Source organism: Protomyctophum parallelum (assembly GCF_964188405.1).
Source record: "Protomyctophum parallelum genome assembly, chromosome: 20".
Taxonomy (NCBI): Eukaryota; Metazoa; Chordata; class Actinopteri; order Myctophiformes; family Myctophidae; genus Protomyctophum; species Protomyctophum parallelum.
In genome coordinates this window covers 17743890-17760041 of record NC_139718.1, presented here as the reverse complement: position 1 = coordinate 17760041, position 16152 = coordinate 17743890, and the positions used below count along the sequence as shown (strand labels likewise).

General features: G+C 39.9%; 1 protein-coding gene across 7 annotated transcripts in view; it reads left to right on the top strand.

The window, feature by feature from the left end:
- scaf8 (SR-related CTD-associated factor 8) overlaps positions 1-16152 on the top strand; it is a 122662-nt gene that overhangs the window by 15965 nt on the left and 90545 nt on the right. For 6 of the 7 annotated variants that reach the window (XM_083792403.1, XM_083792404.1, XM_083792405.1 and 3 more), the window contains 5 exons: positions 11585-11629; positions 12199-12360; positions 13635-13791; positions 14989-15078; positions 15679-15821. In XM_083792403.1, the coding sequence (XP_083648529.1) occupies positions 11585-11629; positions 12199-12360; positions 13635-13791; positions 14989-15078; positions 15679-15821 (597 nt within the window). The remainder of the gene's footprint in view (positions 1-11584; positions 11630-12198; positions 12361-13634; positions 13792-14988; positions 15079-15678; positions 15822-16152) is intronic. The other variant, XM_083792406.1, reaches the window with a different exon arrangement.

The window sequence follows — 16152 nt, the reverse complement described above, 5'->3', positions numbered from 1 at the left end:
TTTTACTACTTTCCATTGGGTCAACTCAATATAGTTTCAACACACAGACGTAAAGAACCTCACAAATGGAGTTAAGTGCTTTCCTTCTCGACAGCAACGAATATCAGCCTGTGAAGAAAATTAATAATGTATAATATAAACTCAACTAACATGAACCAAAAAGATAGACACATCTTATACTAAATTATGAATAATTCATCAGTACACAGAAGACCCCATTCTGTTCCCAAATGCATACCTACTGCAGTATGAGAGCTGTTGCCTGGAGACAGAGACACTGGGGTGTGTGTGTGGTCTATCTCCTGGTCATACGGGCTGCATAGACTGGGTTGGACCGGACCCAGGGCTGTCACCATTACAACGTTTAAATTGTCAACCCCCCCCCCCCCCCCCCCAAAACCCCCACAAAAAATAGCTGATCACTGTATGAGCATTTTTTACATGGAAATGATTGTGGTGCTTAGACAAAATGATTGCGCTCATCTCAAATAATTGCAAATAGGTGGTTATGTGATAATTATGACAGGCCTAGTTGCACAATGTGGTATTGATAAATGATACGGCTGGGCCGCAGTTTATAATGTTTGCCTACAATTAGTGAAATGATTAAAAACTATAGTGAAAATAGCAGATCCCCAAGCTTGTTTGTGAGTTAGTAGATTGTCTTTTTTTGCTATTTCATTTTTTTTACTCTACCATGTATGTACAACAAAGAGTAATGCAACCAAAGTCCTCAATCAGGCTAATCGATTAACTACTGTCTATTACACTTTCTTTTGTCGATTTGTTGATCTACAAAGAGAGAGAGTGAGAAACCCATATAAGATTAAGTCAGTTATTTGGTTAAATGCCCAGCACTACCTTTTGGTATTGATAGATGACAGGACATTTTGCTGAGTCGAGTGAGTTCTGTCTTCCAAAAACTTTGGACATTTAAGGCAAATTAGCTTATCTCTTTATCTATCTCTTTTTCTATTGACTATGCATGATTTCGTCTGTTGGGTGGAAACCTCATATAAGCTCAAAACTTGCAGATTTGCTACTTTAGATGCTTTTGTGTGACTCTGTAATATGATCATGTAGGGCATTAATTGTGTGTGTGTGTGTGTGTGTGTGTGTGTGTGTGTGTGTGTGTGTGTGTGTGTGTGTGTGTGTGTGTGTGTGTGTGTGTGTGTGTGTGTGTGTGTGTGTGTGTGTTCTACTATTCTTGCGACGACCAAATGTTACCACAAGTACAGCAGAATTGAACAGACATCAAATTATTATAATAGACTGCTGTGGTCGTGCTGTAGTTTTCGGCACGACCACCAATATTCTGTATAGTTCTGCATTATTGTACTATGACCTTACCTCAAAACCATTCTACAATTTCCCATTTGTATATTATTTAGCCACATTTTCAGTATAATAAACTATATGTATGTGGGCTATGTGGTAATTTATGTTGGAAGCCTTCCTTAATTTCACTTTTGATAGATTATTCTTTTGCACACAATGTGCAGTCGTGGTAATTGACTTATACAGTAAAATGCTCTGGAGAGAAAAGTACACAATATTTAAACCCATATTTATTGGAGGGGACTGTTGAGAAGTGTTAAAACAATTCATCAAAAATATTTGAAAGGGCTTCTTGCTGTTAAACAACAACCCAATGATCACCTTTACATTCACACGTTGTTAGATCAAAAGGCCAATCTTAATGTCTTCCTGGCCAACGAAAACGTACTGCGTTATGACATAAGCAAGCTCTTATGAATATTCACGTATATGAATCTTGATTTCATTAACCTGCGTGGTTCCCATAGCTGCACGTTCCTCCTAACACACACAAGCTACTATACTCTTTGATTCTCATTCAAGACAGTGTTGTTTTTGGCAGCAAATTTCTATTTTAGTTTAGTCATAGTCTTTGGACTGAAACTTAATTTTAGTTTTAGTCATATTTTGGTCATTTGGAATGTCTTAGTTTTAGTCGAGTGTCATGCGATTTCAATCGACTAAATCTACAGTTGATTTAGTCGTCTAAAATGTATTTTGGTGGGCCTTGATGCCATTGTAATGACAGATTTTACATTTTACACGATCTACAAGCTCACAACACGTCGCGCTGCGACACGTTGTGAGCTTGTAGATGCAAACCAAGTGTAAAATGACTTCTCCTGGATCTCTTGTCCACTTGCCCCTTCCTAACATTTTAGTCTAATTTGTATTTGTTGACGAAAGTGTCTATATTTATTTAGTCTTAGTTTTAGTTGTCATAGCTTAGTTTTGATTTAGTTTCCATTTAGTTTTCGTCAGTGAAAAAAGGTAGGCGAGGAACATTTTTCGTCTTAGTTTTAGTCGATGAAAACAACACTGATTCAAGTGGTGCACTACTTAGTTTAGACAGTTTTTGGTTTAGACTAGTCATTGGTTAGACCTCACCAGTCATTAGTCTTACAACTACAACCTATCTCAAACCCTCACCCTAAACCTAACCTCCCACGGGGCAGCACACCTAAACCTAACCTTAAAGGTATATTCAGTGATTTCACTCAAAATACCTTAGGTTTCGTTTTTGGCTGTGGGACCCAGCCTTTCGTCCAATCAGGATAGAGAGTCAAAAACGAAACCTAAGGTTTTTTGACCCCCAGGGGTTAACTGGGGACAGGGAGGAACTCCTTATATGGCCAGCACACTCTATAGTAGAGAGGATTATCACAACAAAACAAAAAAATAAGTGATATTTGAATTAAGTGAAATCACTGAATATACCTTTAACCCATGTCTAACCAATGACTAGTCTAAACTAAGTATGCACCCCGATTCAAGATGACGTCCAGATGGTGCATTACTCGTTTCCAGTGGTGGAAAAAGTACTCAAAAGTACCAATACTGTATCAATACTGCAATATATAAATAGAAAAGTCTGGAATAAAAAATGTACTTGAGTAAAAGTACAAAAGTGTTTGCATAAAAATGTACTTAAAGTACCAAAAGTAAAAGTACTCAAGTCTCATTTCAAGGTTTCAAATGTCACAATGTGTCAATGTATTAGGCTGAAGTGGTTACTGTATGTTTCGTAATATCTAATAAAATCTAAAAAGTAACTAAAGTTTTCAAATAAATGTAGTGGAGTAAAATATTTGCCTCTGAAATGTAGTAGGGTAAAAGTACTGTAAACTCGAAATACTCAAGTTAAGTACAAATACCTCAAAATTGTACAGTGTATATATACAAGTATACTTGGTTACTTTCCAGCACTGCTCGTTTTAAACTTGGCGTGCTAAAATATGTGTCCGAAAAGCAATGTAGTAACAAACGAACACCACAATGGCCTTCCTCTCTCCCCTGGGCAGCGTGAGTGACAGGCTACACCAACACTAGCCTACTGCTGCACAGCTGCAGTGGAGTGAGATTGTGAGAACGCAGCCTTCCCATAGTCTGGTTGGTTGATACAATGTTTCAGACTGAAACGTCAAAATAAAATGAGCAAGAAAGCCATTTCACCAGGCCTTTAACAAACTTGTTAAACGTTTTCAATGACTCAAAACAACTATTGATACATAGTCATGACATGAATCTAAATAGAAAAATCTGCTGCTGTACCCTAGTCCACAAACATCAGGGTAAAATGGACATGTATAAATGGAGTGCATGGACAAACATGGAAAAAGTGCTCCTCTCTGTTGTGGGCGTGCAATCCCTGTGCATTGTTTGGTATTGAGTCATCATAGAAGTAGCAGTTAATAGCCAAAAGTAGCTGTAACTTGTAGTGGGTTGTAGAGGATTTATTATGGCAGGGTCACAAAGAAAAATAACATGTATTTCACATAAGTTGGCCTCCGGGTGGCACCCTAAAAGGCAGAATTGAAAAATACCCTTGTCTTTGGCTTCTAGGGAGTGTGCATAAAAAGTTTTACGCAGATCGGTGCAGTTATAGGTAAAGATGTGACCCGGCCTGTTATAGCGCCACCATGAGGCTTATTTGAAAAATGGCATTTGTTCCTCGGCTTAGTGGGAATATGTGTGCACAGTTTCACCGCGATCAGATACTGCATTCACGATTTGCAGCATTTTGTACAATACGGGCCACTTTAGATCCAATCGGGGTAGAGTATGAAAAATCTGAAAGACGATACCAAAAGACGATACCAAAGCCTACACGGGTTGTGCAGTCGACGTGCTGTGATTGGCCAGTCGCTGTGATTGACAGACTAAACCTAACCCTAACCTTAATCTCAGTAAATTTTACTTGCCCGGGGGCGTGTTTATAAACACAACCCGTGTAGGAATTAGTATGTAGCCTGTTTCGTTTAATGGCTAATGTTGGGACTGTGTACTGATTTGCGCTTGGACATAAACTATAGGTGTACTGTCAAAAATGTGGTTTGCAAAAATCCTGGTGGCGCTATAACAGGCCCATGTGAAATCGAGGGAGTGTGTGTGCAGAGTTTGGCTGCGATCAAGCCAGCGGTGCTGGGGGGTGCAAAACATACTCGGGGTGCAAAACAATGAATACTACAATATAACTAGGATCATTTTGCATCTGCCTTAACCACGCAGATGGAAACATTGATATGTATTTGGCCACGGACCCTCATCTAAACAGGTTTTGTCCCGGGGATCCCCAGGAGAGAAGATTTGTGTTTAAAGATTATTATAATAGTAATTATCAACTTTACGCACTTGAATGTTGTACTGTTCCAAACTTCTGTGACAGAAATTCGGATTACAGGGCTATAAAGTGTCTGTGACTACAAATTGTAATTGGGCGCACCACTGCAACCTAGCATTGAACAAGTCTGTCTTGTTTTTCCTCCTCAGTCACATTAGACGACCTCCCCATACTATGCCTCTGATTGGCTAATATACATTTACTCGTAACTAGAGTTTCGGGCTGCTACGCGGCAAGCATTAAATGTAATTTAGTAATTTCCCATGGCATGTATTATTATTTGTGCATAGTGTGGCAGCTAATGCACGATTGGTGTGGTAGAAAGGGCGGGAAAGGATCAACAGGAAGTCCACCCACTATGATTTTAATATAGGATATGTGAGAAACCGCGCCTCCATATACTTTTCTTCACGTGAGTCGAGTGACATCACAACAGACGGCATAGGGAGATCATTGGGAAGAAAACCCTCAGATACAAGAAAGCAACCAATATTACACATTAGATTTATTGCAAAGAGTTTGGCCAAAGCAGTGCTTGTGGTGTCGGAGCATCTATGTTCCAAATCAAAACATAAAAACTACGATGGCTCTGACAAAGAGCTGAGTATGCGATGCTCTCTCTCTGCATCATTTCAGTGCACAGCAGTAGTGAGGAGTCAGAAGATTGTTAAAATGTAACACTGCTTATATTACAGCCAAGGAAGAGCTACTGTACCAAATTACAGCCCCAGATCATCAACAACACCACTGGCTGGCTGCAGTTATAGTGCTCAGTGTGAATTTCCCTTTTAGGGTGCTCAACAGTGCCACTTTAGGTCACCCAGTGGTATTGTAGCTGTTCGTACATTTGGGGAAAAAAACTATCAGCATCATGTGCATCTGTTGATTTAATGGTACGGAAGCTTAAATATTTACAGCTGTGTGCAATGGTCGCACCAGGCATAATGACAGCGTTTCCATTTCTGTCAGGCAACTCTGCCAGTGCAACAATGTCAGTCAAATTACACTTATTTGCCTTTGTCCTTGTTGACATTCTGAAGCAAGCAATCGGGCTGTTGTACCACAATGCAATGTTTTTTAAACACAATTAGGCAAATGAGCAGCTGTATAAAATACCGTCTTTTTTGCCTATACAAAGTTTTATGCAAGCATTTCTATAACTAGGGGCTTTACATGCCTTCCTGTGTTATGTAGCACTTTTATTTATTTATTTACACATAATTTAAAGGACAACTTTAGTTTTTTTCAACCAAGGTTCATGTTTTAGGTTGTTATTAGAGAAACTAAAAGGTGAGTGTTCATTTTCTTTCATTTGCTGCTTTCTTTCGTTTTAGGGATTTTAGCAGTTTTTGACAGGGGGGCGGGGGCATTCGAGCATGGGGCTAAATATGTATTTATTTTACAAATTGTTATGGCGATTTATTATTTTATTATTTACTATAGTCCTACTAGACCCCAAGAAATTACATCTGGCCACAAAAGATCACAGGATCTATTGAATGTGACAAACTGACATATTGAGCCTATACACACACAGTATAAGCTTTCCCCCAGTAGGCTACCTTCACATTCAGTAGATCCTGTGATCTTCTGTGGCCAGATGTAATTTCCTGAAGTTTATTAGGACTATAGTAAACCATAAAAAAAGAAATCACCATAAAATTGTGTAAAAAAATACATATTTAGCCCTATGCTCGAATGCCCCCGCCCCCCTGTCAAAAACAGCTAAAATCCCTAAAACGAAAGAAAGCAGCAAATGAAAAAAGATTAACACTCATATTTTACATTCTCTAATAAGAAACTAAAACATGAACCTTGGTTGAAAAAAACTAAAGTTGTCCTTTAAGTAATGCTAACTAGGGAGAAATATCCGAATATGCTTATCGGCTTTACGGTTAATTTGCATGCGTGTTCCGCATCTTCCTGATGGTGTTATTTGGTTATGGGGAGATGTCATTATTCTAAACATACTCAGGGAGGTGCAGGAGAGTAGTCTACGTTCAAGAGAACACTAAATAGAATGTGGTGGAAAGTCTGGTGACTCCAGGTTAGATAGAATGAGAAAATTATACATTTCCGCAAATTCCCCTTTTCCACAACGGGAGCTTTGTGGTAGTTAACCAATTTAGACCTGAGTTAAAAATATTCACTTTGAAAGAATATATATTCAAAGATTTGCGCCACATTTTTACGATAAAAAAAAAATAGCAGACCTACAAGCTCAAACATAATGTTTAAAACACCAAAAGGGTTCAAACTAAAAGAGCGAGTGACGGCGAGACTAGAGTAACACAACATGTCATAACGTATCAATGAAATGGAGAGCTACAGAGCTACTTCACTGAGAGCGTCTGGCTAGTAGTGGCTACCAAGTTAGCCAGGCGCTATCTGTGTTGACCAGGTAGGGACCTCAGAGAGGGTGTTCGCGGCAGTGAACAGTCAACAAACTGCACACTAGATTGACAACAGACAGTTGACATGTTGATCTTCCTTTAATACAAAGGCTTAGCCTAAACGGCCAGTGGCTTTATAGGTCGGTTGCTCAGATCTGGACAGCATCATATTTTATTTATTTATTTTGAGTCAGTGAACCCCATAGAGCTGTAGGTAGACACACAGATGCGCACAGATTGCGCCGCATTGTTTATTGATTAAGCCTTGGCTTTTTGTTTGTCTTTTAAAAGGAGCATTTGTAAATGTCTACCATTCGTCTACCGATGATATATTGTGTACGTGCATATAAAAAAAGTTTGAGAAAAATCACCAACCGTTAATTAACCGGACAATGCTATCGGCTGCCTGGATGGAAAATGATCTGTTACAACTAGGCACGGCTGTCATTTTCAACATTCAAAATGTGAAACATTTTGTAGTTATTGCAAAGAAGCACATGAGAGCAGTTTTGGAAATACAAGGAAGATGGAAGCAGCACGAGCAAGTGCGTGCATCATGCATTACAGGTCCGTGTTAAATAGCATTTTACCAAGTCTGGCCGGTGACTTACATTTGTTTTGATTTCGCCAATGCATAGTGGGGAACTACCCATAGATCCGAAGTCCCGTTAGTCCGAACATGCACTGCTCCCGTGCTTGCGGTTAGGTTTAGGTTTGCTCCCGTGCTTGCGGTTAGGTTTAGGTTAGGGTTAGACATAGGGATAGTAATTTCGGAACAATGAACCTTCTGACTAATGACACGGCACCGCATAGTGTGTGGAGTTTACAGACACAGTAGGTTTGGGTGATGAGGACCAACCAAAACCTCTATTTATATTGTGACAGTAAAATATCGTATTATGACTAAAAATAGGCGTTTGTAAAATGTTGCCTTGTTGTGATTTTCTCTTGCCCTTAGGTGTGCCCTGGGCCCACAAAGTTAGAAAAACACAGCTTAGACACCAGCTTACACACCTATCACATTTGAGTGGCATTAAGTATGTGATCTTTCTCTCTCTCTCTCTCTCACTCACTCACTCACTCACTTGCGTGCGTGCGTGCGTGCGTGCGTGCGTGCGTGCGTGCGTGCGTGCGTGCATGTGTGCATGCGTGTGTGCGTGTGTGATCTGCAGCCCCTATGTAAACCGTGTCAGTGAGGAGAGTGCTATTTCTGCAGTCTTGTTCCAAAAATGAACAGATCTACAAGGGAACATCACTTTGCATTGTTTGTTTTATAGATCTGTTCTTTTTTCACTCCCTTTAAGCTTAATAACGAATCCGATTACAACTGTCCCTAGCCTATTTGCACTGAAACGCTTCTTTTCTTATGTGATTTTGTACACTGGCCAACTGTTTCCAGATGCACTAATTTAATTATTATTAAAGTAGTTGCAAGTTGCAACTGTATTACTTGTTTGCTCGAGTCCCGTGGTGGGAGTTCTGCTCTGGTTTTGGTGAAATATTTAGTAGTTCCGGTCATTTTGTGGGGGGCACAGGGGGCCATGCATTAAAAGTAAATTAATCCACAAAACTAACGTCATTTGTATTGTTGACCTTAAAATATTAGTGCAACCTTCGTTCATTTTTTACCCCTCTATCACACGGAACTATGCTTTTTGTGTTCATATCACTACGCCCAAAAAATAGTTCCATGTGATAGAGGGATCAAAGTTGCACGAAAGTTGCGCTAATATTTTAGAAATGGGTCAACAATACAAATGAAGTTAGCCCCAGTGCCCCCCACAAAATGACCGGAACTACTTAATATTGACCAAAACCAGAGCAGAACTTAAGTAAAAAAAATCTGAACTATCCCTTAAGGACACTTCCCATTGCATGCTAAGGAACAGACACACTCCCACATGCATGCGTGCAAACAAACACATGAAGTCATATACAGTATGCGGTTGAACCACCTGGTGTTTTCATCAGAATCACAATCAGACAACACAAGCAGTTTCTTTGTATGAGAAGAGGGAAATAAATCTAAGATTTTCCTAGGAGCTTTGTCATTGGTCGAAAAAAGAAAACGGTCGACAGGCAAATCGACCAATGACAAAGTTCCTAGGAAAATCTTTGAATGCAATTGCGGCCCCTAGACGTGTCACAGAGACTAAATATTTTTTGGAACATTTTACGCAATGCTGGCTGTCTTAATATATATATATATATATATATATATATATATATATATATATATATATATATATATATATTATTGCTTATAGCAGCTTTAATCAAGCATCTCGTTTGGAATATTAACGCTTCTAGAGAGACTTAGATGTGACAGCACGAGGTAGTAACGGAAGATTATGCCTCCCGGTTTTGGAGAGTAATGGAAGGCGGGGCTTTTCAGATTAAAATCTGCCTCATCTGCTTGGTACTCTTAGCACCTTTTATTATGAAGAATTCCCTGGCAAAAGTGTTAATCATGTTCACTGGGTGTGTAATGGAATGCCCAGATGTTGAGTTATCATGTTTGACTTAAAGCTGCAACTTTCCTCTTCTATTGATTTGAAGTGCTGAATTCTCAGTGGATAAATTGAATCTTGAGCATCAGTTAAAAAATCGTGTCAGATCATAAACGATTGTCCATTAAATTTGACATCAAATGGAAATTTGTCACACCGGCATTCAGTTTACAACAATAATAACATTACATAAAATACACAAATGCATTACAATACTATATAAAATGCATTCCCATAAATGCAGCAACAGTGATCATGGGCTGTGGGGATTAGGTGGTGGAACCAATTAAACATCTTGTGTAGGGATGGGTCCGATTAATCAATTAATCGATTATCGTTGATAGGACCCAAAATCGATTATGAAAATTAATAATCGATAATCGTTTTTTTGTTTTTTTTTCTGTTTTGTTTTTAATGAAAATCTTTTGGAAAGGCAATATTGTCATCCAAACAGGACAGGGCTATAGGCCTACCAAAGTGTGCCTGGGATGTGTCTGTGTAGCTGCAAAAAATCCCCCCCCCCCCAAAAACGATTAATCGTTAATATTGAATTATACAAATCGATTTTCATTTTGGACACATTTACACATCCCTAATCTTGTGTCTAGGTAGGCGATGAAATAAATCACACCCGTGTGAAGAGCGGGGCGCTCTTATCATCATGTGACATCATACATCATCTCATTCTGGCCAATCACAATTTGCGTCCTCACTTTTGTCTTCACTGTTTGTGTTTACACACTTTTGTCTTCATTCAATGTTTGTGTTTTACACAAACCCTCAAAGCTGGACATAGGAGGGGCTAGCGCCCCTCAAAAAAGGTTATGTAGTGCCGCTTTAACCCCTTTTGAGCGGGAACCCCTTTTGGTGATTACATACATTATGTTATAATTTAGCTATTGAAAAATAGCAGATCTACAAGCTCTATGAACTTGTAGGTCTGCTATTTTTTTTTAATCGTTAAAATGTGCCTCAAATCTTTCAGAAAATTGTCATGATTTAGATTTTTTTTTTCGACGTCCGGCCTGAAAATTGTCACTCTTGTCTTCTCACTGTCATCGTATATCATTTTTTTTTTATCTTTGAAAGGCTCAGTTCAAATATTGTGAGTGTATCTGCAGTGTCTGTGTGGATCTGTTGCTTTTCTGTTTTTATTGTTGTGTGTGTGTGAAGTTGTGTGTGTGCCTGCCCTGTAGTTTGTCCTTTGACTCCATCTACCGGCAGAGAAATGAACTGCATCAATTAGATTAATTATCCTCCACAGAATGTGTGACAGTGTTGAGGTCTGATTGAATCACAATGGATCATGTCGTCTAATGTTGTTTAAATACTATTTGTTGCTCATTTTGTCTGAAATATTGGGGGGGGTTGGGTATCATTTTTGCCAATTCATATTCAAAGGTTATTCGCTATTTGGGCTATAGGCGGTTTTTCTTTATTTAGTATGTCCTGTAAAAAAATACAGATAGTACATTATTCTTGGCTTTAAGCCTACTCAGTGTGATGATGATAATTACATTATTATACACCGTCCACTAGCTATAATATTGATTCAGCTCTCTTCATGTAAATCACACATCCCATTCTCTCTTACTGTTAGGCTTGGCCCTAGACTTATATTGAAGTTATATTACATTTTGATCGATTCCGACTAGGGAACTCTTGGTAATGCATAAACGTTTATTGGATTTTTCACTGCCCTAGGCTTTGCCAACTTTTCACACAGTATGTAAATGTTGCCCCTGTGGAAGTTCTTAATAAAATGGCCGTGTAATCCTTTTGAAATGGAAATAAGGTAATTGAGCAAAATTGAAAGAGAAACTGAATTGAATGAAACATTTGTTTTTACAGAATGCCATAGTGGGACTGTTTAGACTGCATTCACCAGTGGTTGTAAAAGTACTCAAATTGTTTGTATCAATACAAGGGTTTTGTCTAAAAGGCTATTGCATTTTGTTGCTAATGACCTTTACCAGAAGATTTTTTTCTTTTCTCAAAATACATTCTCCTCTGTTCTCTTTCAGTTCTACAAGCATGTAGTCCAGAGTGTGGAGAAGTTCATTTCGAAGGTGAGTTGTCTCATGGACGCAGTGGTTTTACACTCGTAGTATTTAGTTGCTCAGATAGAAATATTAAACTGTAGCTGTAGTTAAATATGCTGCAGTCAATGAACATGATTATTATGCTGTTTTTGAGTTTCGAGAGAGAGAGAGAGAGATCTTATTTTCTATTTATTATTCTGTTCATTAGAGAGGGTAATCAATGCTAATTTAGTCCACTTTTCATATAAATTGCATTTGGAGCACTTGATCCTGTTGTTGGCACGTGCGACCATGAATCATGAAGTACTTATATCAATGCTCAGATCCACTTAACAAATCACTCGTCACACAGATTGCCTCTGAAATGTGTTTGGGTCCTAGTCGAATTGCATACATAATTAGAAACTTGGCTACAAGGAGTACAAGCAAAGCATTTTAACGGAGGGTAAATTATGGATTTGAGACAGAATGCGTCCTCTAGCCGTCTAAACAAATTGACTTTTAGATTAATTCTGTTATCAGTAGCCTCTTTACTCTTATCACCTCACTTGGAGGTTCCGTGTCTGAACTATCCCGTTATCTCCTTGTGTTTCCAGTGCAAACCAGAATACAAGGTCCCCGGCCTGTACGTGATCGACTCCATTGTCAGGCAGTCGCGGCACCAGTTTGGCACGGAGAAAGATGTCTTCGCTCCACGATTCAGCAAGAACATCATCGGAACCTTCCAGCAACTCTATCGCTGTTGTCCGGATGACAAGGTTAGCCAGCTGGCCTTGGGGACATTTTTGCATTTATTTTCATATATTGTTTTCTTTGCGTGCACTGCAATTTACATAAATAACTTATGGGTATGCTAACTATGGCTGACACCAAGGCTCCAGACTAACTGTTTTCACCAACGTCCCGGAACCGTCCCAAAATACAATTTGAACCGTCCCGAAGTAAATGTATACAGTCCCGCGAAAAAAAATACTCAAATGTCTATTACATGGGTGGCATGAGAAAACAAATAAAAACTACTTTATTAGAGGGAATACTAAGACGAAGGAAAAACAGGAAAAACAGTGGAATGAGAGCGTTTTGGGGTGTGCATTCCACAGTGTTGGGGCAGCAATTCCAGAACAATCTGAGCATTAGAAAACATCTGTTGCTTCAGAGGATACAGTATATACCAACATATTATTTAATGTCGATGCCAGCTAGCAAGCCTAGCATGGAAGCTAACGTTAAACGTTGGTGTAGTGTAGCCATGTCCATATGGAACCTTTCTGTAGCACACAACCATGGTTTTATCCACGCTTACAACCGATAGTTTTTTAATCTAAATGTCCCATCAACTGGGCAAAAGCGATATAAGCGGCGTGATTCCTTTGGGTGAATGGTAGTGTGTGCGTTGTTGTTGTCAACTGTGCAAAGTCTCATGCTGATCAGCGCATTTTCAGTGTAAACTCCTCTAGTCCCGAAACCATCCCGACTGAGATAAATTTAAGTCCCAAATAGATATTTTACTGTCCCCGAGACGTCGGGACGCTGTCCAGCCCCCGATTCTGGGGGCTGGACTTTTGTCTAAAATTGGCGATCTACGTGCTCACAGCATGCCGCATTGCAACGCGTTTTAAGCTTGTAGATTGGCTATTTTCGCTAACGAGATTTGATGTAACGGGAGCAGACCTCGTATAGAGCCATAGGAGACTTGTTTAAAGCCCAAACCACACCAATGGGTTGAGACGCAACAAAACGGTTTTCGTCCCAGTGGTGTGATATGTCCTGTTGCATGTCAGTCTGAGGAACAGTGTTACATTTTGCAGCAGATTTTGATTTAGTCTTTTGAATAACACACCGTTTATTTAGTCTTAGTCCTATTTAATCTTCTGACATTGTTTTGTCTAGTGTGTAGTCTTAGTCGACTAAATATCAAAAACCTTAGTCTTTTGGTCTTAGTCCTAGTCAACAAAATGACCACTGCTGAGGACTCCCTGTTGAAAGCCCTCTGGTAACCAGTCTTGTTCTGTGGCTTCCTCTGCGTCTGCAGAGTAAGATCGTGCGAGTCCTCAACCTGTGGCAGAAGAATGCCGTCTTCAAGAGTGACATCATCCAGCCCCTGTTGGACATGGCCGCCGGCCTCCCTCCGCCGAGCGTCACTCCGGTCCAACCCAGCAGTGCTGCGCCCGCCAACAACGCCACACCCGGTCAGTAGTACAGTAGATTGCTCCCAATGTTTCAGTGTATTTCAAGTATTTTAACATTTACCAGTTCAGGTTAATAGATTACTGAAGTCCTGACGTCACTCCCACACTACCCCCTGGGTCACGGACATTGGAATTCCCATAGGCAAAGCTTATATTGCGTTGTATAAAGAGCTGTCAAAAAATAAACTTTGTCGTTTGTGATATTGAGTACATCTGTGTTTGGAGAATTCTTTGTTTTTCTTACCCTGGATGCTTCTTATCCATGTCGCTCTGGATTAAGAGCATCTGCTAAATGCCTAAATTGTAATAAATCAAAGTCAAATCGCCAGGGTCATTTTGTTTATTTTTGGACCCAGGGGGATAGCACCCTCTAGTGGCAGTGATGTCAGACTTGGGTGCTCTATAGCCCTCATTAGCAGGGCTGTAACTGATATTTCTGGTTAAAAAAATAGCTCTATAGTTTGATAGTTTTAAGTAACAGGGCTCTGCTTGTCTTGTCTCGTCTCCAGCTGGAGACAAGTTGGTTGGATGAAATTTGTAACCCACCTGACAATGCCTTTTCTGTTTTTTAACCCATTTAGGACTGAGGCCGATTAAAAAAAAACGCCTCCTTTCTGAAAAACTTCAAATATTTATTGAAAGATTACAAAAATGTTATGTTGCTATATACTGTACATGGCAACAAGAACCCCGTCCTGATGGTAGATCCCTGTTACTGAACAAACACTGTATAGCAACGATTGCTATCAGCTTTATCTTTTTACCCAAAAAATTATCACTTGTCACCTTTACCTAAGTTGCACTTTGTCATTGCTCCTGCTAAAAGTACTCTCTTTATTGGTGGCATGTGGTCAGGTAACTGTTTAAATGGTGTCCATATTATCGCCACGCTTGTTTAAAAAGTGCTTCAGAGATCGTGTGTTTTGTGTACGTCATCCTAGAAGCCAGACGATCAGAGATCTCTGCCTACTGATAACTGATAACGTGACGTCTGGAAAAAAACTAAAATTTAATGAATAGGCTTTAGATGCCAGAGAAAAACCCGCAGTAACTAACAAACCTACGCTACGCCCCACCCACTGCTTTGAAACCCAATCCCGCTACCCAGCCCCATAGGAAAGGACTGCCCTGAAGTTCTTTGCATTGGTTCTGTGAAGCTGATGTATTCTTTTTAATTTCCAAATTGTTTCCACCCAGTTTTGGCCCCCACGTTGAAATTAGATGTCACCAGACCCCGTATCAGTAGGCGGAGGTATCTGAAATCCTGGCTACGCGAGACTAACAAAGGTATATGATATTAACACATTTTGTTAATAATAGATAGAATCATCTCCACAAATCCAACACATAATGGCTTAAAAAAACAAAAACTACTCACACGTTGAGAAATTAGTTGAAAGAATTAGATAGATTATTTATTTCTGTGTCATGCACCAGCCCACATGGATTTACAGGACACAACATATACATCATTGGCATTGCATAGGCGTACAATACAAACTAAAAACTCCAAAAAACATTTCAAACATACAGAACATTCTGTCTTTTTTTTCCTCCCAAGCCTTGCATGTGAAATCTGCTAAAAAGAAAATAACCTTTCCTGAAACATAATTCAAGTCTTTCATAATCATCTAACCCAAAAACAAGTTAACACAAACAGATGACATTTTACAAGATGCATGTCGTAGAACAGTACGTGAATCTGTCTTAGCCTCATGTTAACCAAAATACCTTATTTTCTCTGCATCTATCGGAAACCCTCGCCCATTTTTAACTTGGCGAGGGAACCCATTTCGACCTCACTTGTATTTTTTAGGACTACAAACCAAACTGAAGCAGTCTTTGCTTTAACCCCTCTGTGTCTGTCTCTCTCTCTCTGTCCACTAGGCACTCCGGCCACACCGGCCACTCCAGCCAACATGGTCCAACACCAACACCAACACAGCCTGCCGGACTGGGCCTCTCAGATCTCCAACACAGACACAGTGGCCGCCGTGGCCCAGATCCTACAGAGTCCGCAGGGACAGCAGGTCAGCAGCATGGTCGCTCGCGTCGTAATCCTACTTGGATAAATGGTTATGATTCTTATGATTCTGTCCCTATCGGGCTAAAGCCGATTTCCGGCGGCTAACGTCTCGCTCTGCGGTGCCTCTCCTGGCACAAGTACACTTTAGACGGCGAGCCTCCGTCGTTTGTTTCTTAATCTTGGGTTTAAAAATGGCACTTCCGCATTCCTGGAGTGTTGGAATTGCCCGGGAGTCGGGCGGCAGCATTTGGTCACATTTGTCATTATTTGCATTTTGGCGAGTGAGTGTGTGTTGGTTGTGTTATTAGTCTGTGATGGATTCACATCTCTGTGTT